This window comes from Rhinichthys klamathensis, unplaced genomic scaffold, assembly GCF_029890125.1.
Source record: "Rhinichthys klamathensis goyatoka isolate OS25496 unplaced genomic scaffold, OSU_Roscu_1.1 h1tg000321l_1, whole genome shotgun sequence".
NCBI lineage: Eukaryota > Metazoa > Chordata > Actinopteri > Cypriniformes > Leuciscidae > Rhinichthys > Rhinichthys klamathensis.
The window spans coordinates 625,528-653,156 of record NW_026606837.1 but is presented as its reverse complement, the minus strand read 5'-3'; the positions used below and the strand labels follow the sequence as shown (position 1 = coordinate 653,156).

The 27,629-nt window shown below is 38.4% G+C and overlaps 1 protein-coding gene across 12 annotated transcripts in view; it reads right to left on the bottom strand.

Moving 5' to 3' along the window:
- cux1a (cut-like homeobox 1a) overlaps positions 1–27,629 on the bottom strand; it is a 123,927-nt gene that overhangs the window by 28,844 nt on the left and 67,454 nt on the right. For 9 of the 12 annotated variants that reach the window (XM_056271562.1, XM_056271560.1, XM_056271554.1 and 6 more), the window contains 12 exons: positions 27,299–27,377; positions 23,216–23,353; positions 19,976–20,134; positions 18,923–18,994; positions 18,766–18,832; positions 8,589–8,637; positions 7,317–7,421; positions 6,290–6,478; positions 4,560–4,618; positions 3,287–3,338; positions 2,398–2,494; positions 347–1,075 (listed from right to left, as the gene is read on the bottom strand). In XM_056271562.1, coding sequence (XP_056127537.1) covers positions 347–1,075; positions 2,398–2,494; positions 3,287–3,338; positions 4,560–4,618; positions 6,290–6,478; positions 7,317–7,421; positions 8,589–8,637; positions 18,766–18,832; positions 18,923–18,994; positions 19,976–20,134; positions 23,216–23,353; positions 27,299–27,377 — 1,795 coding nt within the window. Of the gene's footprint in view, positions 1–346; positions 1,076–2,397; positions 2,495–3,286; positions 3,339–4,559; positions 4,619–6,289; positions 6,479–7,316; positions 7,422–8,588; positions 8,638–18,765; positions 18,833–18,922; positions 18,995–19,974; positions 20,135–23,215; positions 23,354–27,298; positions 27,378–27,629 lie in introns of all 12 variants that reach the window. The other 3 variants (XM_056271555.1, XM_056271563.1, XM_056271564.1) reach the window with 1 other exon arrangement.

Here is a 27,629-nt window from a genome sequence, read left to right as displayed (position 1 = left end):
TTTATCTCACAATTACCCAATCCAAATTTTTTTTTTTTTACTCTGAGGCAGAAACAAGCTTCCATAAGGGGTACATCTGGATCACAGCAATCGCAAAGCACTGCCCTCTCGTTATTGCACATATTTGACTATTTAACGTATCCGATTTGACTCTTTAAAGGAATATGTGCTCTGTGAGAATGCTAACATTAGTGTGCCCATGCTGAAGTTGCTTACATATGAGAGAAGTTTATCATGCTGTTACAGAGCACATTTTATCGCATACATAGTGTTTGAAAATAAACACGAGTTGGGAGATCATCTGAGATAACAAGGTTATGTCTTTTCCTCAAGCTCTGTTACTGACCTCTCTGCCTGCCCTGGATGCTCCTCAGCGCCAGGATGTTCTGCTCATCAGACAGGAAGTGCTTCATCTTGTGAAACGGCTCTTTGCCACGGATGGTTAACTTGCTCCAGGGTTTGGGTCGGGCCAGAATTTCACTGACAGAGCCTTGGGACAGACCCAGAACATAATGGCCGAACACACGCTGACCGATGTTGTGTTTGATCAGCTGCTCCTTGACCTGTCGGGCGATCTCAGCCGTGTCCATTTCCTCGCCTTCCGACGTACTGCCCGCGCCCTCCGACTGGCTGGGGGAGGGCGCCATGCCGTTAACCTCCGGGCTGCCCGCTGACTGAGGGGGTAGGGGGCTGGAGAGAGAGTTGGTTGTAGCGTAATGGGGCGGCCCGAACAGCACAGAACTTGGAGAAGGGTCCTGGAGGGCTTTGGTGTAGATGGTTTGCATGAGCTGCCTCTGAAGAAGAGAGTTGAGTGCCATTTTGCCAGCCAGTGGGGGGAACGTGGCGCCCACGCTGGCCATGCCGGGGGTAAAGAAGTCTGGCCCGATGCCCGTGGGGGAAAAAGGGTGGGTACCGTTGGCACTGGCAGCAGATTCGGAGGTAGCGGTGCCCGTCCTCATCAAAAGCTGAGGGGAGGGAGGAGGAGGAGACCCCTGGAGTGTGGTAGGGACCGGAGTGGCAGGAAGACGCTGAGGGTTTTCCACTGTAGTTTCTTTACTTTTCCGCCCCAATGCACCTGTAAAACAAACCAATGGGTGACGAGGAAAATCATGGATACTGATTTAGACTGATACTAAATATATTTAAGAGATAAATGTAGAGTAAAAGATGATTTTGAATCATCCTGAAGGGGTTTATTTTAGGATACTGGCCAACTTACAGTACATTCACTCATTACATGGCTACTTAATTAATTAATTAAGAATTAAAGAAAGAATATTGATTAAAGTTGAAATTTAATTTTGTGAAAGAAAGAGAACATTCCAGAGACCTAACTAGCACTAGTAAATCGGTTAACTGGAACAGTTTAGCCATTATTATACAAAAATATATGACTTTGAAAATATACCCCCCCCCCCCCCCCCCCCCAATAAAAATAAAAAACACGAGCAGAAACAAAGCACCAAACACTTGCTCTGCACACTTCAAGGAAATCTGTGGTGTATGTGTGCGCATGTGCCACAGGCTGACGTTTAACACTGATCTCCTCTGAGGTCTGTAGACTAGCAGGCATGTCCAGAGATATCAGGCCAGGCAACTGTGCGTGGGCTACCTGCTCATGCTGTGGGGACTGTTCACTGCAAGGGATTGTGGGTGTCAGTACGGTTATCCTTTTTGCCATGACAAAACACCTCTGCTGTGTGCGCTTCCATAACAATACCATCACTTTATACAACGGTGACAAAATCAATATCCAGTGCAATAGAATTCTGTTGGTTGTCAGAGACAGATACATGCTACGATCACAGATGATTCTCTGTCATTGCCGTCAGCAGCGAATGCCAGGTTTAAAAATGCAAAATTTGTGATAGAAAGTCACATTTAAAACGCAAATTAAATGTATGATCTCCATAGGGGTGTCCAGAGGTGTTCTGTAATGACATTTTCAACCTCACACATACAGAGCGTAGTCGAAAGGGCAGGAAAAGGGAAATAAGGCCTAATTATCACATTGGTCTCCGCTAGCCGTTCAGGAAATATGCAAGCCCCAGGTGACCTGATCTCCTACATACCAAATCCTAATATGTTGCTGCCTTTAGAAAAGGGTGAACTGACCTTAACAACACGGGTGCCTCCAAACCTAACTCGTCACTATCAGTATGATCTGTTACGATATTTATTCATTTTTTTCTTGGGGCCAAATAAAATCATTCAGCTAAAGTTCTGACTTTTTTTTAGGTCATGTTGCACATCCTACTGGATTTTAGGTGAAGTTAGGTTTGGAAAAAATAAATCAATAAAATGACCAAAGTTGCTGTGTATAAACTGCAAAAGCTGCAATTTCCCAGCAACTGGAAGTTAATGTTCCTCAGAAGAGGCTGGACACTGGAAACTCACCACTGAAGTCACTGTTGGCCAGTCGTTTCAATGCGCTCTCTGACAGCTGGCTATGGTCTTTCCCTGTCAGCAACATCTCCAAAGGCTTGGACGAGTCCTAAAATGAAGGATAGATGAGGGAGAGAAAAAGAACAAAGGAAGGAAACAGATAGGAGGGGGGAAAGGAAGTGAGGAAGGAAGTAAAAAGGGAGAAGTCAATTGATGGAACAAAAACAAAAGGAAAGTTATAGAAAGGGAAGTAAGGAAGAAAGAAAACAAACAAATGTAAAGTTTTAGAAAGGAAGGAAGTGAGGAAGGAAGAAAACAGACAGGAAGGAAAAGAAAGGAAGTGAGAAAATAAGGAAAAGAAAGGAAGTGAGAAAGGAAGGAAAGAAGAAAGAAGGGGAATGAAGGCATAAAGAAACAAGGAAAGTTATGGGAAGGAAGGAAGGAAGGGAGGGAAGGAGGAAGGAAGGAGAGAAGGACAGAAGGAATGAAGGAAAGAAGAAGGGATATGAAGGATGAAAGAAACAAAAGCAAAGTTATGGAAAGGAAAGAAAGAAATAAACGGGGGAAGAAATTTGAAAAAGTGAGGAAATGAAAGGAAGTGATGAATGAAGGAAGGGAACAGAAAGGAAGGAAAAGAAAAGAAATGAGGAATGAAGGGAGAAAGAATATAAAGGAAGAATGAAACATTAAGAAAACAACGGCAAAAAATCATGAATTTAGAGAAATTAATAAATGTCTTTTTTTTTCTCTCGAAATAAACAAGTTCAAATTCATGACGTGATATTCAGAATTTAAAAAGCATCAAAGCCAATAAAACATGCTGCCTTTTACTCTTATAATGCATTTCAAGGACAAATCCATACAAATCAACTTCATTATTTCGAATGACATGACGTCTTACCTGTGCTGAAGAGTGATGATCTGAGGAGTTGTGCTCGATTGATTTAAGGGTGCTGGCGAGAGTAAAAAAAAAAAAGTGTACGTATTAAAATAATGGTGCTACAAGCATAAAATATGCCTTCACTTTCCGTTTCAGGTCAAGAACTGAAAGCTTAAAAGGCATTGGCTCAGCGTTCGTGATTCGAAAAATGTCTGTGACACCTACAATCACGTTACCCAAATGAACCTGTGTGCCTAGCTGCACACTACCCAGCGCTGATCTGTTATCTATGGATTAAACAGGGCCATTTTCAAAAGCCTTTTGGGTGAAAACACTCATTATATCACGGTGGAATGTGCCTCGAGTAGACAACAAGCTATCAATATACATTCAGCAAAGCGGCTTTTTAGGCCGATCATCAGACAAGCACAGATCTTAACAACACCCTCTATTCATGGATTACTTGCTTTATAAGTCCCAATTGGGAATATTACGCCTAAAATCGAGTTATGCAACGGACAGCCAGACATCTCCCGAACCCTCCCAACACACACACTGATAGCACAGACGAGCGGCCGAGCCAAAAACACACACATCACTCAATTAGGTTATCGCCGATGCAAACTACGTTAGCCTCCTCATTACAGCTGTGGCTGGAGATGAAACGCAGCAATCCCTCAGTCCTGTGCAGAAACCACTCCGACAACAAAGCGTGCTTAATCCGCTTTTCTCAAAAATAAGACCCAATACTCCTTGCATACCTAAGGTTCTTTGAATTTATTAAACAGAAACGGAGATTACCGCAGAGTAAAATTCCTTCTGGTAAAATATGGGAATAAAAGATCCGTGCGCAGACGGAGTTTGGCGATCTCTGAGGTTCATATCTCAGCTGGCTGTACTACATCAGATCAAATTCAGTACGTCTGACTGTAAAGTTCAAGACCACCAGGTAATGAGAACTCATAGTTCAAGCCCTGCAGCGAGAAAGGATGGGAAAGATACATGCATAATGGAGGGGCAGATAAAGGTTAAGAATGGTCTGAGGGTCTTAAATTATAAAGGTGGATAAAACATGACCAGATCAGGTCACTCCAAACAAAATCTTTGCTTATTTAGACCTACGATACAGTCGATTCATGGTATTACATACTTGGATATCACGTTAAGGTTGATGCAACGTTCCCATCAGAGTTAAAATAATGTTAATGATGCAAAAATATTCACACATATGAGAAGGAAAAGGCTAAAGCATCAGGATTATTTGTGCTGACAGAATTAGTGCTTTAGAACTTACCCGAGTTCTCGTTTGATCTCCTCGTAGTCTGACTGCTCTTGAAGCTTTTCTTCGAGATGCTGGGGAGGGGAAAAGGCAGATATACTTATTTATAAGCAAAATTGTAATGTGAATCAGTGTATGAACTGAATTATACACTGAAAATTCACAATATTCACTTTAGAGAGGCACTTTAAATGAATATTCCAATGAAAATTCGATCAATTTACTCTGTCTTTTTGGAGATTGATAGACATGGTCATAATGAACTTAAAGAGCTGCATAGAGGATCTTCAAAAAATGTTCCATAGACAGCAAACAGCATACGAGTTTGGGATAGGTAAGTAATGACAGATTTCTTTTGTGCAATATCCCTATAAGGGGCTCAGAATACATAGAATTTAAACAGATACAAACCATGAAACATGTCTTTCCCATAAAAAAATTATATATTATTATTATTGATGATAAAATGACAAATAAATTCAATTAAAAATGAAACTGAAACCACAATACTTTTGTTCATGTACAACACCGTTCAGAAGTTTGGGGTTAGTAAGACTTAATATTAGTCATATTTTAATTCCACAAAGATGCGTTAAATTGATCAAAAGTGATAGTAGCAATACTTATAATCTGACAAAATATTTCAAATGCAATTTTATTTTTAAATAAAAATGTATTCAGCTCAGGAATAAATTATATTATAAAATATATTTAAAAAACTGTTCCTTTAAATTGTAATAATATTTCACAGTATTACTGCTTTACTGTATTTTTTTATCAGGTGACCAACTCCAAACTTTTGACTTCAGTGTATACACATTATATAACTGAAACGCACTGGCAAGTCACTCTGGATAAGAGTTTTGTATAGATATTTTTTGATAATTTTCCATTCTCATATATTTCAAACTTTGAGTAAATATTATGAAATTAAGTGTACAAATTTAGCTATTTTGTGTACATTTATTTTTATTATTTATTTGCTATTTTTAAATTGCTATATGCTTCGGCTTTATATCAGCCATTCTGCTTTCTAGATAACGACCATTAAAAAAAAAAAACGTTTAGCTCGACCACTATTCCGTATGCGTGTCGAGAATGTGTATGCGCTGAATGAATCTGGCCGCACTGCACATGCTCAGATTCTTCAGTAGAACTTGAGTCTGCTACAGGCAGGGCAGATCAGAGCAGTCTCTCCGTGTGAGGCTCAGCGAAGGCTTCGTCTCAGCTCAGTCTCCTGCCATCCAACCAGCTGTCATTCAAACTCTAAACATTCACTACATGGGTCACATGGCTCGTGTGAGACGCTGCAACATTTAAAGGCCTGTCCTGCAGCCGCAGAGCAGAGATCTGACTGCTGCCACGAGCAGGACCATTCGCTTCATCCAACATGAAATGTCGAGTTGAAACAGCCCGTGTCTGGAGTCCAGTGTTAATGTGACTTTAGATGGGCCGCTGCTCCATAATGAACCACCAGGCTCATTCACTTGTCCTTGCTACAGCTGTTAGCGAACTAAAGAGAGGAGCTTCTTCATTTATGCTTATGTATTAATGAAGGCGGCTGTGAGGTACAGCGATTTTACCACAGTTATAGGAGTGCAATGCAGGAATTTTTATATAGCACTAACACTCTAAACACAAGATCAGTGTTCAATACTGGCTGGAGGGCACAAATTATGCCCTACTTGACATATTACCTATATTTTTTATTAATATGCTTCATATTAGGCACTGGTCTGACTGACCTTTAGTACGGCCTCTTTGGAGCTCAGCTGCTGCTCAAGCTGACTGATCTGATTGGTGGAGGTCTCGCTGAGCTGGGCCAGACTGGCCTGGAGTCTTTGAACATCCTCTGCCAAACGCTCCACCTCCCTCTCCTTAGCACCCAACTCTGCCTCCAGACTGGTGCAAGATAGCGCCTCCAGAGACTTGTCCTGTACACACAAATACACACATTTAACAATGCTGCACTGACAATGTAAACGGTAACACTTCCTGTGCGTTTTCCAAGCAGTGCAATGTGAATTACTATTCTGTATAAAATGTGATATAAAATTACACCTGCCTTGTCAAGCATGTATATACTGTGTAAAGCATTATAAAGGTATTTTAAATGCACTATATTCATAACACCCTATAATGTACATTGAAAATGTTTAATAAATAATTAAAACCATAATTAAAATATAACAGTATTACATTACTTATGATTAATTATGTTTATATATTTAATGCTATAAACATTCATTAATTATTTTTTCATAATTTATTTACGAACTATAAATAAATGAATATTAAAATGTAATTAATAATTATACAGTAGTCAACATTTGAAGTGGACTAAATACAATGTGTGTGTTTACATACACATACATAAAAATAACAAAAATACACTATACATTTAAAAATATATACTGGCTACACTTATTTACAATGGCATTGTGAATGCATAATGCATTAGGAATATATACAAATATGTTTTGTACAATTAATCATGATTCAATTTTCTTTGAAAACACTAATTGATTAATTAATGTTTTTAAAATAATATTATTAAGAACAATTACAGTATCAATCAAATGAATTAATCAAGTTATAATATTTACAATTATTTACAACAACATTGTGAATGCTAATGTACTGGGAATATCTTCATAATGCATTATATATATAGGCTTCATGGAAAGTGTTCCCACATTACCATTCCCTCCTTTATTCTCCCTCTTTCTGCCCCTCTCTCTACAGTACAGGCATGCAGTGAATCACTCTTACCATTTCCGGTGTTTTCTCGATCTGATTGGATGGTTGCAGTGTCTTGCCAGCTGAAGTGAGCTGCTCCCTCAGACTCACAGCATCCCTCTCTGCTGCCTCGGCCCTCTGTGGGCCACAAACAGAACAAATGGGTGAAAAATTGCCATGGTTGAGGATTCATAACCATTATATCAACCGACGTGTATGAATTGTGAAGACTGGGAGCTAAAAGATCACAGGCCTGGTTTTATATGGCTGGGCTGAAAAAATGTTAACTGAACTCACATGGGTCCTACTTGGCTGAGTGCTCTAGTATTCAAACTAAAGTGTGTCAAGGTATGTACGGTTGGTTGATTCACAGAATATGCAAATCACTCAGAATTTATTTTAAATAAAGATTGTGGTGTTAATTCATTTGTTGCCCTAGAATGGATCCCTGACCTAAAGACAAATGATGAGACTTATAAAATATATATATATTGTAAAAGCTGCTTAAAGCGTTCAACCTTTAGCTGCACCAAATCCAACACCACCATCTTTATGCATTTATGGTAATGACAAGCTAATTTATGCAAATTTATTCTAAACGTCTACGTAACAAGTCTTACCAAATGTTCTTTTTTCTGTTGATTGGAATAATAATGCTAATGAAAACAATGATTATAAACTTTTTACTCGGGTGTTTGTTTATTGCTTGCCCTACATTTTCAAAAACATAAAAGTGTATAATTTTTAGATAAGCAAACAGATTTTACAGTTTACAAAAAGAAACATTCAGAAAATTGAACTTTTGAGTACTTTAGCAAGAAATAAGTCAAGACGAAATCAATGAATAATATTACATAATAATACAAAATAAAACATTCATACAGATCTCTTTCCCAAACATATAAGGTCAGAAAAACAATAGACTGATGATAAAACAGAATTTTTCCAGAAATGCAAAAAGCCCATAAAAAAGGCAAGAGATTCTTTATATTGCATCACATAAAATATCTGATATTCATTTAGATTTAGCCGTTGGGGCTCACAGCTCAAAAAAGTGAAGGGAATGATGGATTTCTTCCAAAAGGAAAGCAGATGGAGGGAATTAGGATATGTAGAACTTGGATATATGTGACTCCAATGAAGTTGTGTGCTAATAATAGAAATTTGCAAACTAGCACGACGACTTCTATACAGTCCATTAGACCGGAGGTATTAATAAAAAAAACTAAACAAGCTGTTACTGTGTCTTAGATTTGCATACAATAGAAATACGAGTCACTTTTCCATGAGGAATATGGCCTTTACCTGATTGGCTCTTTCCAAATCTGTCATCACCGCTTCAATCTCATTGGCCCTGAAAAATGAAAGCACACATTACTTACGCAGGCAGGAGGGAAATGGTAGCGCAGATTTGTTGCAGTAAAACATAGTGATGCAACATATCGCAATGCAATAAAATGGGTCATGTAAAGAATGGACCAGGTGGAAAAGAAGACCTCACATCAACATAAAATGGATAATCAGCATCTTGCCTCACTTCTGAGCCGCTTGCGTGTGTGCGTATGTAATTATGAGCAGCTAGATGTGTTCGTGAGGGGATTCATCATGAAAACATCTGGATATGTGTGTGTTGTTGTATTAAGATTAGCCATTTCAGTTGGACTTCCATAACCCCGTCATGCATGTGAACACTTGCACACTCACCCGTATGCACACTGACAAACACACACATACACACTACAGCGCGCACGCAGGGCCATTAAGCCCTCTCGATTTCACAGTAATCCGCTGGACTGTGAGCTGTGTAGCCCAGCAGTGGGTTCACGGCTCAGCCACATGGACAAGCCCAGGTTAAAACAGAGGGATTACACTAATATAGGCCTCAGACTCCTTTTAATGCACACTAATCTGATATAATATTCTCAATTCTGCTAGCGCGCAGCTCAGCCCAGCAAATGGCATGGCTTAGGTGTGTAAACACAACTGCTTTCAATAAAGGTTAACAGTACTTTATGTACCCATTAAACATTCATCTCAAATGAGTGTAGTTTTGTCACTCAAAAACAGCTTTCAAACATTGATCCTTCTGTCTGGAAAAATGACAAAAGTCTTCCCATTGCTAACACTGATGCTAACTCTTCTGGTAAATGAACTGTTATTAATATGAGAATGGAGAAAAGGGGACAGAAGTGATTGGAATACAAGTTTCTTGAAAACCTTGTGATCCAAATCCATAGTCAAGGCTGGTTTAGCTGGTTAGCATGCCTGTTGCTAAATGTAATTCCATTAAAAGTGTATTTCTTTATTGATGACAATTTTTTGCCAGTATATTCTGAATAAATAACCTTTTGCATATAACATGTACCTTCAAATGTTTCATTATCTTTCAGCTGTTTTCCCACTGCATACTTAACATTTACAGCTCAGATGTGTTAACCGCTAGGCTACAGCTTCAACAAATCCGTTTTTGTTTTGATTTTGTACCACTATCTTAACCAAACTCAAATCATTCTCAATCAATAATCATGTGTTGTAGCATGTGTGCTAACTGCTAGGCTACAGCTTCAACAAATCTGTTTGTTTTGATTTTGTACCACTATCTAAACCAAACTCAAATTGTTCTCATACAATAATGTGTTGTACCATGTGTGCTAACCACTAGGCTACAGCATCAACAAATCTGTTTTTGTCAAAGCATTCACACGTGATAACGTGTGCCCACAGAACAGCTAGCTACAGCTTCAAAATAATCTTTTTTTGTTGATTTTGTAACAATTCTTACCAAATTCAAAGTGTTTCGCACAACATAATGTGTTGTAGCACATGGGCTAACCGTTAAGGTGCAGTAACATTAACTAACTTTCTGCAAAATTCTTTGGGGAAAAAAGGTCCATCGTCTATTGTCAATAGTCTAGCAATGTACGAAGCACAGCTCACACAAAAGTCACTTTAAATCAAGCAGCTTTCTGTTGGTCAACACAGTGAATCTGCATGACCAACTTGAACCCATTGCGAAATCTGTGAGAGGAATTCTTGAAATTCCAGATCAAGTGGATTCCTACTGAAATAATTGGATTTTGCATGCGAAAATTTGCTAAACAATGGTAAATGTGACAGCACCTTGATGCTAGTACTCCTATTGTAGCTGTTTTGGTTTGATATTTACATTTAATCATTTATATATTTATATTGTTTGCCACAATCATAACCAAACTCAAAATGATCACACACGATATTGTGTTGTAGCATGTGTGCTAACTGCTAGGCTACTACTCACTGTAGCAGTTTCTGTTTGATTTTTTACCATTATCTTTACCAAACTCAAAGCGTTTACACTTGAAGCAGCAAAGCTGATGCTTGTAGCCAGATCTGAAACACAAAGTATTCAACCAACACATTATCTTTCATCAAGTGAAACTTGTTATCCCACATACTGAGCTCTTAATTTGATAAAAGCACTTGCATTATTTCTGTCACCCACTGTACTCTCCTTTCGAACGGTTTTCCCATTGACATTTCTGACCATGTGACTGCAAACTGAGAGGAGTCAAGCACAGCTGAAATTAATTCAACAGCCCAGCTTAATTAGAGGCGATTTGGTTTAATGATTCAGATGAGCTTAACTCAGCTTTGTGCGCACTTTTAAGCGCGTGACTCCGGCGTCTCATGGATGATGCTGCGTTGGAGTTTCATTGTGGTTGAAAGTGAAGAGCGCTGTGAAAATACTATGTTTCAAATTGTTATTGAAACATAATAATTCACTCCAATTATGATGGCTCTCTAACATCAATGTGAAACCCTATTCACAACCCATTTTATTTCTGTAATGTGACATTTCTGAGTGAAACAGGATATTTAACAAGAAAAAAAAAAAGGTAGGACGGCACTTGAGGTTATCCACTGGGAATTAATTGGATTGTGAAAAATGTGCACAGATGAATTGTTCACAATAAGAACAGGAACATTTACAGAAACTGAATATGGTCAAATATGCTCACTTTGACTTTAAAAATGAAAATATTCAATATAATGTAGATATTTAATAGTTACAGTAAAATATATATTAATCTAGATTTTTTTCCTCTGAGCTTTACCAAATCCAAAGAGTTAAATATAAATCATTAAATAAATGTTAGATCAGCATAGATTTGGGAATTATGGAATATAATACTCCTTTAAACCTAACGACTGCAGATCAGAGGTTTATTTTATGCATTAACAGTGTCATGATCTCGTCATGGCACAGAATACAAAAAATACAATCCCTCTTAAATACAGTGTAAAGAGGCACTCATTCTTTCTCTCGCTCACACACACACTATTGCGAACCTACATAACCTAATCTCCACTCATTTTTGCTCTCGTCAGCTCGTGTTCACTCCCTCCTTTATGGGCCCCACTGTAAAAACACATTAAATGATGACCTTAAAGGGGCCATATTCGACACTTTCGCAGTATTTCTTTTCCTTTAATCCACTTGTGTTAGTCAAGGTTTCTTGCACAGAAAACAATCTTAATTTAGTGTTACGCCCTCTCTCTGACCCTTATATTTAAACAGGCTATTTTCGCTACTGTATCTTCAAGAATTCTCTATGCAAATTAGATCTGTTGCGATTGGCTGACTTCTGTGTACTAATGTAGTTCACAAATCTGCAACTTTGTAAAATGTTTCTAGATGTTTCAAGTGGACTAAGGAAGTGTATCAACATTGTACATAGTTAAAAAAAAAAAAAAAAGACTTCAAAAACGGCATGTTCTTCATCACCTCGGACCGGGGGCCAGAGGTTATCTGCGAGATCATTTATTGGGATTATTTCATCTACATATGAACACGCTACGATGTGGGAAAGTCCAAAGAAATAACACTGTGAACGTAATCCAGGAACATATAAACATGACTTCTTTTGTTATTCTACGAGCTACCGCTGATGAATAGAGCGTATTAAACACTTACTGCTTTTGATTATTGTGTTTGGTCGTCTCGGGCCTGATAAATTATGAGAACCAGCTGCTTTGATTCTGACCTTTTCCATCCAGCATGGCTGTCAGAAAGGGGAGGTTAACTCGGCGCTCGGGCGAAGCTAGCGAGAGAGAGGTCCAGGTTACATGCATCCTCTGGCTGTAATTCAACTCTTTCAGGCGATTCTCTCTCTCTCTCTCTCTCTCTCTCTCTCTCTCTCTCTCTTCCGTCTTGCTCGAACTCACTCTCGCTCGCTCGCTCTCTCCCCAGTGTCTTTGTTTCTGCTGCGGCTCAAATCCCCCTGGGCTGGTACGACATTTCACAGATTTAGCCCATTAGATTTCCATTTTGCTCTCTTTCTCCATTTGGCCCCTATCTTATGGAGCCAGTGTGGGCTTTATCCTGCTGGGTTTTTATTTTTTGTCCTCCCATCCTCTCTTAACCTTTTGAAGGCTAGAGTAGTAAGAAAACCCTTGGGGTTTGATTTTTTTTCTCCTCTTGTTGAGTGTCTGACCTCCAGGAGATAAAAAAGCTTGTTCTCAGAAGTGTCATTCCTCACACTAACTCTCAAAACAACAAACATCATCGACCCAAATTTTTCTTGACAGCAATCACACAGGTGTATAATCATCTCCAAAGCAGTTTTCAAGAGTTTTGTTTTGGAGTAAATTAACTACTAATGTTGTTGATTAGTCTGTGATTTCATTATATTGAGTTATTCAACCTCACCAATAGCTAGATTTTTACATATTCTGAAGGAAATATGAGGCGTTTTAAAATATCACAACCCCATATCTCCATATTATTCTGATCCATAGATACTGGTCTGCTACCTCTTTCTATGGGATTTTTTTTTTTACCACCAGATGAGAATCGCAAAGTTTGGGCTTTCAGAAAAGTAATAGTCCTCTACAAGTTGCATGATTTGAGGTATCATTTGTTTTTATAGCACAAATGGTACAGGTCTACCAATGTTTAATATTAAGGTTTAATACTAGGTTTGTGGTTCAGAAAACACTTAACCATAGGTAAAGTGTGAAAATGTTGACTATGCATAAGACACATTCCTTAATATAAAAATACTGAGTTACATACAAAAACGCTGAGGTAAATGACAATATCAAATAGTTAAAATGTCAAGTTTAATACACAAACATTTGAATCTTTGAAACAATGAAGAAAAAGGGTGGTTGTCAAGGGTAGTTACTAACTGGCCCAAGTAAAAAAAACTTCCTCAAATCTCTATGATATTCTGATCTACAAATATTGGTTAGCGAGGTCCTGCTATGGGATTTTTTCGCCAGTTTTATCCACCTTCAGATGAAAAACACAAGTTTTATGAGCATGCATGATCTGAGGTATAATTTGTATTTCTATTACAAATGAATTACCCAACAGTGTTTAATGCTTAAGGTCTGTGGTTGAGAAAACCCCATAACCATAAGTATGAGCAATAGTGATAATCATATTAGCTTAGCTAATCATGCTAGTTTATACTAGTGTACAGGGCTCTATTTGAAAAAGCTGGATTGTTCTACAATACATCTGCACAATACGGTGGAAATATCAGCGAACAATGTAAGAGCTTCTGGGAAGGCGAAATGTCTTGCTTGACACAGATGAAATGTTTTCTTTGCACTCAGCCAGTGAGAATAGATCTGTGCAGATAAATCAGGTGGGTAGGATGAGGTCCTTTGTGCTCCCTGCAGTAATTCAAAACCTGCCAGACTGATGGGAGTACAGACAAATGGATCAGACAGAGCAAAAATCCACCCTCTGAAATGTCACACAACCAACAGCACAGCAGAGACCCTGTCAAGCAAAACACGCTGGATGCAGAGACGAAAAAGGCTGAGAGGTGCGAACAGGCCTGACGTTGCTCTTCTGCCTGGATTTGAAGGGAATCAAACTGCGCTGTTAATCCAAGTCAGTGCATGTAACATCACAGGATGCACAGACAAAAGGATCTGAAGGTGTGTTCACAGGCGAACACGCACACGCGTGCTTGCGGTCGCGGCGAGCCCGTGGGGACTGTCATGTCACCAGGAGCCGATGAAATTCGTGTGCACAGCTCTTGCATGCCAGAACACTGACTGCACCAGCTCACTGGCCCAGTGCACTTCTCCACGGTTTACATCTCTCACACACACACATACGCAGAGCCCACATAAACCACAAACAGAAATTCACTCCGTCTCTCTCCATTTCCCTCTCTTTTTAACACATGCACACATCTCCACCTAGGCGCACACTCGCGATCCAACATCCGCACAAACACGCACACAATTCCACAGGCCTCACACACGGCTGCTATTTCTGTAAGCTAAAATCTACTGCCCATTTGTCTCGTAAAGGACACACTGCAAAACCCAACCTGCCACTTTCAGCGCAGGAGAAACAACTTTAATTGCATGTTGTTTCTTTCCAATTCAGTCAGGGAAAACCAGAGAGAGTTTAACCACGCTGGGAACAAGCACAACAGGCCACACAGCATGACAAACTCAACCCTGAGCCTTGCGATTGCTAAAACTGCCCGAGGTAATAAACATTACGTATTTTTCCACTTTGTTTACTAGAAAAACATACGATAAATTGCTAAATATGAAAATGTACATAAACGTTAGATATCTAAATGTTGAGGTACATCCGATTATGTTAAGTCAAATACAGAAAACATTCAGCTCAAATACATTGGAGTTAAATGTGAAAATGTTGAATTAATATAAAAATATATTCATATTTTATATATTAATGTACAAATATAATTTTAATAAAATGGAAAAATGGAAACAAATAAGCGGACTTAAATAGTAAAAAATGGTTAAATAGGAATGTTGAGTTAAACATTTCGTTAAATGCTTAAGACTTTCTTCTTTCAGCCAAACACAATCTGAGTTCTATTAAAAAATATCCTTGGATGGCTTGAGGGTGAGTAAATTATGGGACAATTTTCATTTTTGGGTGAACTACCCCTTTAAATACTAAAAATTTTTGTTAAATGGTTAAATAAAAATAGGTTGGGTTAAATACATTAAAAAAAATACTTAAGACGACACTAAGTTTAAATGAGAAAATACGGACACATTAAGTAAACATAAACTGAGTTATATATGAATAAGTCTAGCTAAATATGATTGTTGAATTCAATATTAAATCCCAAAAATTTGAGGACATTAAGTAAAAAAATTATGAGTTAAATAAAATATTTTAAGTACTAAAATTAAATAATAAATTAAATACAAATAAGCGGAGAAAATGTGAACACAATAAATATTAAATACGAACTCTATACGTTAAATATGAACAAGATACATTGTTTATCATTTTTCCATCTCAGCATTTGTGTATCAGCACTGGCGTGTGTTTGCGCGGGCATGCATGGGCTGATGCCCGTGTCTGTGCCAGCTGTAGTTACTGTAACTGGCAGGACGTTAATGAGGAGGTCCTGAGGAGGGATGAGAGGAGAGTCTGGGCTGGAAAAGAAAAAGAACCGGATTAAAATTTCAGCACAACACAGAGCCCTAAGAGAGAGAGAGAGAGCGAACAAGATAGATGGCTGGGACGACAGACACCTCGCGGGCCTGTGAGAAAGGCGGACATTCCACCGTGAACACGTCTGGGAGGGGAGGGATAGTGGGGGAGGGCGTTGGGGGAGGGGAAAAGAGAGAGAAAAAGGGAGAGAGAGGTCGCATACAAACAGTGAAGCGAATTGAAGCATTCCATTATTACGCTCGACTGAACCCTGCTCTTCTTTTCACCCTGAACCCAAGACACACACACACATATACACACGCCACCAAATACACACTCTCTTTGCAGCTGATACCATCCTTCCTTCAGAATGAACTAAAAAAGAAAAAGAGGAAGGGGAGGGTGAGACGACAGGAAGGAATATGAGAGACAAAAATAGGAATGATGTTACTGGACTGACTAGTTAAAAAAAAAATGTTAAAAGGGTGAAAACTGGATTTAAAAAGTAGTAACTCTTCTATCCATCTAAAAACATGTCAGGTTGAGATTTCAATGATTAATATTACAGTTTTCTCGACCCACATGGCCTTGATAACATCAGCAGGTAAGAAAAGTCCCTTTAGAGGCTGAAAAAGTTATGAAAAATAATTAAATCAAAAAACTATTTTTACAATAGCATACATTGAATCGTTATTCCATTCTATTTGATTCAACATTAAGGTTAACACATGCAGTCTTTCAATAACACGACCGCAAACATCTACACTGTCCATATGGGGGATGATCGATCAACGTTATGGATTATCTGTCCATACCTGCTGAACACCCAGAGCTAACCGCCCGCATCAAAGGCAGAACAACTGCCCGCCAAGGGATTTCCTTTCTCTTTCGCTTATTACTGGAGCACTGTGGAGCATGACACATTCTTATGTTTATTTAACTACGCGATACGATACACACAAACGTCTCTGCACCCTTCCCGTTGAGATCCACCTACTGTCACTGTAGATGAACTGAGCTAACGGAGCATGTAAAACCCTGAGGCCAGGAAAGGGCTCTTAGATGGGGGCGGGATTCCTTTATCCCCTACCAAAGACACATGCACAGAATCACGTAACCTCATTAAGTCAGCAATCACAACAAGATAACGATGAAGCCTTGGATTATAGACGATCCAGGCTTAGGCAAAATTGGATGTATAAAGCACAAATCTATATATATACAGCATATGTACATAGACCAAAACCACTGCCACTTACTAGTAGCAAAATACCTAAAATGTTTAGTCATTTGATGAAATGTAGCTTTATATTTATATCTTTGCACTTGCTCTGAAATGGTTCAAAAGGGTCATTTCAAATCTGTTTGGCAACAAATACAGTAAGTCCGTAATCTACTTAAAATTATTAATAATAAAGATGTTTTGTTTATTAATTAACAAAAGATGCATTCAATTATTTCGACCAACAAAGCATATAAAAGCAATATTTAACGATTTTTTATATATAAAATACCACAAAAAAAGTTCAATAATTGAACAACACCTATATAAAACAACACATAAAATGCAATAAAATATATATATATAATTAAGGATCAGAAATTAATATAACAAACCACGTCACAACGAGGACTTTATCGTATCGATTGCTTGGTTTCTCATTGGGATCAAAATCTGGCTCAACAAAATTGGACATCAAATATTTAAATGTCTTCTGATATACTGTCACATCATGGAAACAGCTGGTTAGCACACGGTGTAGCACTATATTTGCTATTTGCGTAAAAAAGACATGGTATCTTTATATTTACCCTCTCATTCACAATTAATTGTGATATCAACAATGTGTAGTTTAATTTTAGATCAACAGCAAAATCATCCCCAATATATTGTGAATAATCTTAGTTCATAAACCAAAAGAAAGCACCAAAGCAAAAGCTAATAAATGAAAGCTGGAGCATCAGGATGAGAAGCAGGTACGAAATCTAATGGAGTGGAAACGTTTTACCAGCCACAGTCTCTGAAAGAGTCCCCGGGAGAGACCAGGCGGATTGGAAACAGGCCAATGTTACTGAACGTCACAATGCATTTTCTTGTTTGCACGTACACAGTCATATTCAAAAGTTTGTGCACAAGCATGAGAGTGAGATTTATTTCTTGTTAGATTTGCATCTGCAATGCTTGTGGAATCAGAAGCGTATCTTTTCCTCAAATGAACCTTGCCGTGACCTTTCGGTTCGGCGGCAGCTCACCATGGTGGGTTTCTAAAAAAAAGTGTCTTTTTTTACTTCAAAGGTGCAGTGCTGGGGGTCTGGCAAGGCAGGGTTTGGTTTGATCACAGGTAGTGTAATTACGCCACTCCCAGCGCATCGAGCAGCGCCGAACAGCCCGCAGCGAGCGCACTCTGCAACAGGATGCATTCCTCAGTGACAGCGAGACAAGGAAATTGCCACCTAACCCCGACCACATGACAGGGAGAGCAAGCGGAGGAACGCACACATGCAGACGCACACAAACACACACGCATGACCCAGATCAAGGCGAACAGACACAATGTGCAAACAAAAGGCGCATTTGAGCAAGTATGCACACACTGATTCACCGCCTACAAAATGTCAGTCGATGGTACGAATCCCGTCATTATTGGATACTCAGAGAATCACTCAGAGCATCCGTGCGAGTTATGAGGATTGTGTCATCCATTATTCAGTCTCGTGTAGCCATGAAGACAGCATGGGCGGGATATGAGGACTATTGAATATCAAAACTTGTCCATGAATGAAGGTGTGATTTCACCACACTGTGTTTTCCCCCATAATCAAACCTGTCTGCAGTAGGATTATAAACTGTTTTGGTGTGGATCAAAGGGGTGTGTGTGTTTGTCTGTGTCTGTACGGACACGCAAATGTGTGTGTGCAAAGGTGAGACAAAGATGTAGCACGCCTAGCAGACAGTCGAGGAAATACAGAAGGGGGAATACGAGCCATTTCAGCGCTAATCCACACTGTCTCCTGCTACGTCCCGTCAGAATAAAAAAAATGGTTACTCACTTTGCTGTGGATTCTTCATCGTATTTTGTCTTCAGTTCGTGGAGTTCTGCCTGAGTTGCTTCAAGTGCTGTGCAACAAATGAAAACAGGCTCAAAATTTAAAGTACATGTATGTAATTGCAAAAACGCATAACCTGACGGTGAATGCATTAGCAAACCTGTTTGTAAGGACTGCGTTTTCATGTCCAAGTCTTCTGTCCTGCTGTCCTGGCTCTGCTGTGGCTGACTGCATAGAGACATACAGAGAACAATTAAAACAACTGTTTCCAAACATATACTAATGTAAAGACAGCAGTCACATTAATGCTGCAGTACTGCAAATTGACAGGATTTGCCAGCCCAGAAAAGTTAGTAAAGACACCGTTAAAATAGTCCAAGTGACTACAGTGACTCATTCTTTATCAAGTGACGAGAATACTATTTGTGCGCAAACTCAGACAGTTCAGACAGCTCTCGGATTTCATCAAAAATATCTTAATTCGTATTCCGAAGAAGAGCGAAGCTCTTACGGGTTTGGAACGACATGAGGGTGATTAATTATTGACAGAATTTTCATTTTTGGGTGAACTAACCCTTTAATGACTTAATATTTCCAATGCAGACGTATAGCTATATTTTTAGAAACGAGCTACCTAGTGAGCTGCCTATCCAGATTAATGTTATTTTAGCATCATTGAGATACTATTCAAGTTTTTATTAATATTTTGAATTAGTTCAAAATGTTAGTTTTTATATATATTTTTTTTATTTAAATTTTTTATTTGGTTGTGTATGTTTCATTTGTATTACTTCTTTTTTTTTTCAGTTATCATTTTATTTTAAGTAACAAAAAAAGTTTTGGATGGTTTTAGTTTTGATCCAGACACATTCAGCGCAACTATCATGGTGGAAAAATGTTGCCTTGAATTCAGAATTTAGTTACAAAGGCACCTATGATTCACAAAAATTGTATCTAAATTTAGTGTTGGACCTATGATGCCTAAAAAAAAGCTGAAAATGTTGTTTTTCTAGCTATGCATTCATAATCTTGTTATGATTTCTTTGTTTATTCAGTTTTTCAGCACATCATTTCAATGCACCTATGATGCTCAAAATTGCTGTCTAGGCAGGCAGCTCACTTGGTCACTTGGTTTTGAAACACAGCCTATGAATTCATGACATAAACATTATGATTAATGTAGTATTGGATTTGTGCAATGGTCAGGCTAACCTCTCCTGGTCTGCATAGTTGTTAGGAAGGTTTTCTTTGCTCTCCCTCGGTTCTCTTCCTGATCGGTCCTGGTTTTGATCGAGAGCTTCTTCTGTGTTCTTGTCCTGCAGAGAACGCTCATACTGCTCCAGCTTCTCTTTAAGTGCTTTGATAGTGACTTCTGTAAGAGAGAAAGAGAGGGCATTAAAAAGACAGACAGTGGAGGCCTATGGATGTGTTTGGTTTAGTTTTTGCCAACATTGTGGGGGCCAAATGTCCCCCAAGGACAGTAAAACCTGAAATCAGCCAAGAGGAAAACCACCTAATAAACATATTAAATTATATCTTTAAGGAACAATTCACCCAAAATGAAAAATCTTGAAACTTTTTCTATCATGGAAGACAAAAGGAGCAATGAAGACTGTGACAATTACAATGAATGGGGCTTTTCAAAAGGACACAAAAGCATCATAAAACTATAAAAGTATCATAAAAGTAGTTCATACGACTATAATCCAAGTCTTCTGAAGCCGTATGACAGCTTTGTGTGAAAACAAACCGAAATTTAAGAAATTTCTCACTGAAAATCAGACTCAATGATCCAGTCTGAACAGTTTTCAAGGAACTGTAACAGCCCACTTGAGGGAAGATTATCAGTGAATAATGTCTTATATTTCAGTCTGTTTCTCACCCAAAGCTACAGTATGACTTTAGAAGACTGTAAATCCACCACGAATCATATGAACCACTCTTATCATACTTTTATGGTGCCTCTGCATCATTTTTGAAGCCTGGAAGCTCAAAACCTAATTCATTGTAATTGCATTGAAAAGAGTGACCAGCACATTCTTTGAAATTGCTTGCTTTGCGCTCAACAGAAGGAAGAAAGACATACAAGTTTGAAATGGCATGAGGATAAAATAAAGTAAATAATTACCATTTTTATTTTAGGGTGAAATGTTCATTTAAAGAAAATGTTAAAGGGTTAGTTCACCCAAAAATAATGTCATTAATGACTCACCCTCATGATGTTCCAAGCCCGTAAGACCTCCGTTCATCTTCGGAACACAGTTTAAGATATTTTAGATTTAGTCCGAGAGCTTTCTGTCCCTCCATTGAAAATGTATACACAGTATACTGTCCTTGTCCAGAAAGGAAATACAGACATCATCAAAGTAGTCCATGTGACATCAGGGGGTTAGTTAGAATGTTTTGAAGCATCGAAAATACATTTTGGTACCAAAAATAACAAAAACTACGACTTTATTCAGCATTGTATAGTCTTCCGGTTCTGTTGTCAAGCCGCGTTCAGTGATGCTGATGACGTAAGACACTGCAGACGTGTATCTGGTGCGTCCGTGTATTCGGGTTCAAATAAATATGGCTGGGCAAACAAATGCAAGTCTTCCTCTGTGTCGAAATCCTTAGACATGTTTGCGAAGATTGTTTTGTTTACAGCGTGCGTCTCCTTCAGACTCTAAACGAAGCTCGGGCGCACTGATAACACGTCAGCAGTGTCTTACGTCACCAGCATCACTGAACGCGGCTTGACAACAGAACCGGAAGACAATACAAAGTCAATATACAATACAATATAAAGCCGTAGTTTTTGTTATTTTTGGACCAAAATGTATTTTCAATGCTTCAAAACATTCTTACTAACCCACTGATGTCACATGGACTACTTTGATGATGTCTGTATTTCCTTTCTGGACAAGGACAGTATACCGTACATACATTTTCAATGGAGGGACAGAAAGCTCTCGGACTAAATCTAAAATATCTTAAACTGTGTTCCGAAGATGAACGGAGGTCTTACGGGCTTGGAACGACATGAGGCTGAGTCATTAATTACATAATTTTCATTTTTGGGTGAACTAACCCTTTAAACTGTTTCTGAGAGGCTTGTATTTATGATTAGGTGTAGGGTAAGAGGATAGAAAATTTCATTAGCTCAGTATAAAAAAAAAAACAGAAGTCAAGGGAAAGTCCCCACCATGATAGAAAAATGTGTGTGTTTGCATGCCTACACACACACACACACACACATCCACACAAAAATATCCCTGATAGAGAGCTTTTTCCTCCTCTCTCCGTCTCCTGCACAGCCATCTGCGGTGATTTAAACTCCAGCACTTCAGCGCTGACACATAATCAATGAGCAGCAGTCCCACAAGAGCCCTTTTAGACCCTTAAATGCTAAACTGGACTTTAAACACTGGGAGACTGGAGGATCACTGACCTGAGAAAGATCAGTGTGTAGAATACACACGTGTGTACACGTATACGCGTGTCTGCGTGAGAGAGGTCGCACGTGGTGGTTCCTACGGCTGGTGCAGGACAAATAAAATATTGCAGTTATTGGACTGCATCGATTAGGGGAATTCCACAGACCGTGAGGGAGTGATATTTCCCCGTTGTTTATGTTAAAAAAAGAAAAACCAGGAAACATGTCTGGCTGAAACAGCAGAGGGACAGAAATAGAGCTCAGATGACTACAGCTCATTCGAACAAAAATAGGGCCCGTCTATGTGGGTACACTTATTCGGCCTGCCAACTTGACTAGATACAGATAAACCCTGTTTTACAAAAAGAGAATGCTTACAAAGAGCATTTAACTTTCAGTGATTTAATAAAACTTGATGTTATCCATAAGGATTGGATTGGGAAAAGTAGGCTATGAACGAATGGTTAATTAATATGTGTGTGTGTGTGTGTATAAATATATAGGATTTTTTTTTTTTTTTCATAAGTTTTTTTTTTTTTTTCCCATCCACCCAATATCTAGTATATATGATATGTGCAATTTTTTTATATATATTTTTTATTTATTTTTTGGCCTTGGTTACATCTTACGAGTTACATTTGGTAACCTTTCTTGGTCTAACTTTAGTTTAGGGTCCACCTCTCACTATTAACTAACTACTAACTATGACTTTTGCCTCAATAAACTCCTAATTTACTGCTTATTAGTAGTTAGTGAGGTAGTTAAGTTTAGGTATTGGGTAGGATCAAGGGTAGCATGTAGAATATGGCCATGCTGAATAAAGCATTAATATGTGCTTAAAACAACATTAAAACAGCCAATATCCTAATAATATGCATGCTAATAAGCATCTAGTTAATAGTGAGAATTGGATCCTAAACTTTAAGTGTGACTCATTTCTTTTATATGCGGAGAAAGTTCTACATATTTAGTTTTGTTAATTTTTTGTTTTGTTCTCCCATAATTTCAAGCAGCACTGAAAACTGGGCCGGTTACCTTGGTTTTTAACCTCTGCGATTTCACGTTCGTACTCTTGTAGTGTATCTTTGAGCCTCTGGTTTTCTGTCTCTAAGTCGTGCATCTTCCGACCAGTCACCTGGAGTTGCTGAGTTGCCTCCAAAGCCGAGACAGGATCTGAAACACACATCCACACACACACAGTTCAGCATATCGTGTGTACCGCGTTCAGAACAGGTCAAAGGTTTGATTCAGTGACTGAGAGCTGTGTATAGAGATCAGTGTTGGTTTGTCTATGTGCAGTGTGCAGCTTCATTAAATACCTAAAAGTGTTTTTGCATTTTTGCGGATTGCCAACCGCAGCTAAAAATGTTAACTAGAAAAACAAACCAAGCCAAAACACGCCAATAAATCCACACTGCGCTCCAGCTCCTCGGTTTAAATTCTGCTCTGTTAAATCACAATAACAGAAAAGCACCAAAAAGAACCATGGTATTATCACTGATTTAGTGATTTTAGACAGACACTATGCAAGTACAGTGTACCGTGTTTTCTGGACACGTACCATGGTAATTCTAATTTGCTGCTAGAACATGACACTAACAACAGTGATTAAAACCAAAGATAAACTAAAACACAATATTTACTTGATCTTCACAAAAAACAACTTAACCTGATTTTTTTTAAATTGAGATTTTTTAAATACACTACCAATTCTGATTTTTTTTAAATTGTCCCTTAAAAGTTAAAACTGAAAAACAATGAATAATCTCAAATGTGTGGAACCACCACAGTAAACTAAGGCCACTTGCATTCTCAGTCAAATAAAACAAAAAAAACATTTTTTTTTAAATGATCTACAAAAATAGAAGTAATAAAAAATATTTCTATTTTGTTGTTAAAATACAAAAAAAAATATTTCTAATAAAATTATTCTAAAAAAGGAAACAATTAGGCTGACAAATTAGTCCATTCGATCAAATCCCGATAACAATCATAGTTTCATAATTTATGTCAGAAAAAGCGACCAAAATACACCACCAGCTGCTGGAATTTCAGATTAGCAGGTTGTAAAAGAAGTTATAGTAATTCATATTTGGCAGGGTGTTAATTTGTTGCTTTCATAAATGGAAGGCGATGTTAAGTGAAAGCGGGGTCGAGCGCAGCGGTGGTGTGGGACCGGGGCCAGCCCTCCGCACTGAAGGACTAAGACATTCTGACACACACACACACACGCTTTTTCATCATTGTCTGTCCCCCTCAAATGCTAATTGCTATATGACTAATTATGGCCCTGTTCCCGTTGATTTTCCTTAATGAGACAGCCAAGTTAATTATGTAATCAAACTATTTTATTAGCCCCTGCGGAACATGAGAGTGTGAGAGAGAGCGAGTGTGAGAGTAAAATCGGAGAACAAATAGCTGACAGACATGAGTGTAAAATAAAACATGTCATTCCTGTACAAGTTCTACGTGAAGCTACAGTCGAGATTGTGGTTTTCGACACACATCCCTCGCCCTCGTTCTCATCTGAAGGTACAGGAAACGCTGATGGGGTGTGTTATGTGTGATGTGCATGTGTGGTGTGTGAGAGTGTGTCATATCTAAAAACTGCAAGAGGAAGTCTGAATGATATGCTGTCATGGTGTGTTCCCTTTTGTAGCCGTGGCAACTGCCATTTCAGTTCAACTCAGCTTGATGGGCGACCACGCGTGTCGCTCAATTCTGAACGTGACTGTCATGTGACCGAAATGACCAGCCAATTCAAATCTGATTTACCCAGGCACATCAATTTGGATGCGTGTCATTTGCTGTACAACACCACAAGCACAATCCGTTCGGTTAGGTTGCAGTCTAAAGCTAAACTGAAGTATTGTGCTGGGCGGCCTCACCAAAAGAACCTAAAAAGGACAAGTGGGAATGTTTAGATGTTTTAAAATGTACTTTAGGAGAGGTATAGCATCCATGACACACATTCAGTCTCTAAAAGCAAAAAACAACATTAAAAAAACAATAAAATCACCTTAAACCGACAACTGATTAATTGCACAAGTGAATCCCCGAAATAATTGTTACAGTGTGAACAGAATAAAGGAGTCACTTCTGAATTCACAATGGCTGACTTGGTGACAATCATAGTGGCATTTTGGCATGGGAAACTTGGATGTACTATTTCCTGTCATTTGTTAGTAAACAACCATCACAGTATACAGTATTTTTCAGGAAATTTGTTTGTCACTCTTATACTAAATATTCAAACTCAGTGTGAACGCAAATAAAATAATGTATTTTATTAATATTAATATACTAGTATTTCTTAATATTTTTAATTAGCTTTTATTTTATATTTTAATTTAAATTTTAGTTTAGGTTTTAGCAATTTTGTTATGTGCTTTTGGCATTTTTAATAGTTTTTGTTTTTTTTCAAATTCTATTTTCAATTAAGATATATTTACTTTATTTAAATTGATGAAAACAATTTTAATAGTTTTAGTTAACAGCAACAACAACACGCATAAAAACATTGAAATAAGTTTGAAGTAAAATTCTAAATTAATTCATAAAAAAGTAGGGGGAAAATGTTTTTGTTGGGGCTAGTGAAACTATTTGCAGGGCAAAAATTGCCTGACTGAGCAAAGTAAAAAAAAGAAAATCTTTACTGTTGAGTTCTGTCTCTGTTATTACATGGGCTTTGAAATAATATACATATACATACACACACACACACACACACACACACACACACACACACACACACACACACACACACATATATATATATATATATACTGTATATATATATATATATATATATATATATATATATATATAATGTATGTATTTATGTATGAACAGTTATGGATGTTACCTAATAAATAAATAAGAAATAGACGCAAAGTAGCTTTAAATAATGAACCATATATATATATATATATGTACTTTAGCTTCTTTTTTTTAAAGCTATATATATATATATATATATCAGTCTTGTGAAGTAAGCTAAATGTTGCATACATAAAGGTACCTGAAACACTTCCGAACATTCCCGTTAACACACACCACAATGCTTACACACATGCAGGCCTACACAGTGTACCAGTGTAACTATCACAAGATAATTTGTCAAGCTGTGATCACATTCGCAGACAAATAGACAGGACTGGACAAGCTCCAGATTTCACAGATAGAAACAGACATTCCCAGACTAGACCTCCCACTCCAACATCCTGCAACACACGACACACACACACACATACAGTATACTCTCAAAAACACATTATACACACATATAAAGGTAGTCAAATACACATGCACACACTTCCAAACACACAGACATGCCGTTGAGTTGGCCCGGGATCTCCAGACCGCAGCATTGTGGTAATTTAGGGATGTACTAAGTAGTTGTGCAGGCAGACAGTCCAACCTGCTCCAACAGGCCCAGGCGGCACTGTCTGTCTGTCTGTCTGCCTCCCTGTCACTCAACAGATGTGGGCGGGGCTAAACGGCTAGATATGTGTGTGTGTGTGTGTGTATATAACTGTTAGGGTGTCTGAAGGTTTCCCAAACTAATCCTCAAGGTCAGTTCAACCAGAAGCTCCACGGTCGCACTTTTACCTAAGCGGGGTTTGATACACTATCCACACTCTCCCTTGGTGAACCTTTTTTCAGTCTAGAGCAAAGCTCTATTGAGCAGCCGAGCTAAAGACGCTTCGAGATGTCACATGAACCTTTGCGGCACCATTAACTTATTATAGATCAGCGCAACAGAACATTACCATATAAAAACTGAGGATCAGGGGGCCATTATCTCACCGTTAGAAAGCCAATTCGGAAGATTAAAAGGTGTTTGTGGGGCAATGAATGCGGATTTTATTAGAATCCAAGTTTCTCCGTGTGCGTGGAGTTTGGAACGGAGCAGGTCTCTAAAGCCGTAGAAGTCATTAAGATGGCCCGCGCGCGCATGTGTGTGTTTTAGACACTAGAGACGGAGGTCTCATAAATATGACTGATGTGTTTACAGTATTCTCGCCTCAGTGAAACACTACAGTAGTGTGTGTGAGTGCATTTGTGTGTGTGTGTGTCTGTGTGAGAGCAGCCAGCACAGAGCGAGCTGAGACATACCTGGGACATCGATTAATCTCTTGTACACGCTGAGGAAAGCAGCCTCTGATTCTTTACTTCTTTTACTCAAGGCGTCGATCTGAAACAATGAGGGGGGAAAAAAACAATAACTGAATCGGGTAGCGCTTGGAGCTGCAGGCTTGGTAATTGCATTAGCAACCAGGTTGATATTTGCATACATTAGCAATAATGACGAGTCCATTAAAGATGGCCATATGGAAAACAGCCTAAAAAAAGAGATTTTGAACTCACATGCGCACATTATGTGCATCACTTACCATCAATTCGACCTAAATAAAATGGCTAAGTGTACATAACCGTGACCCTTTTC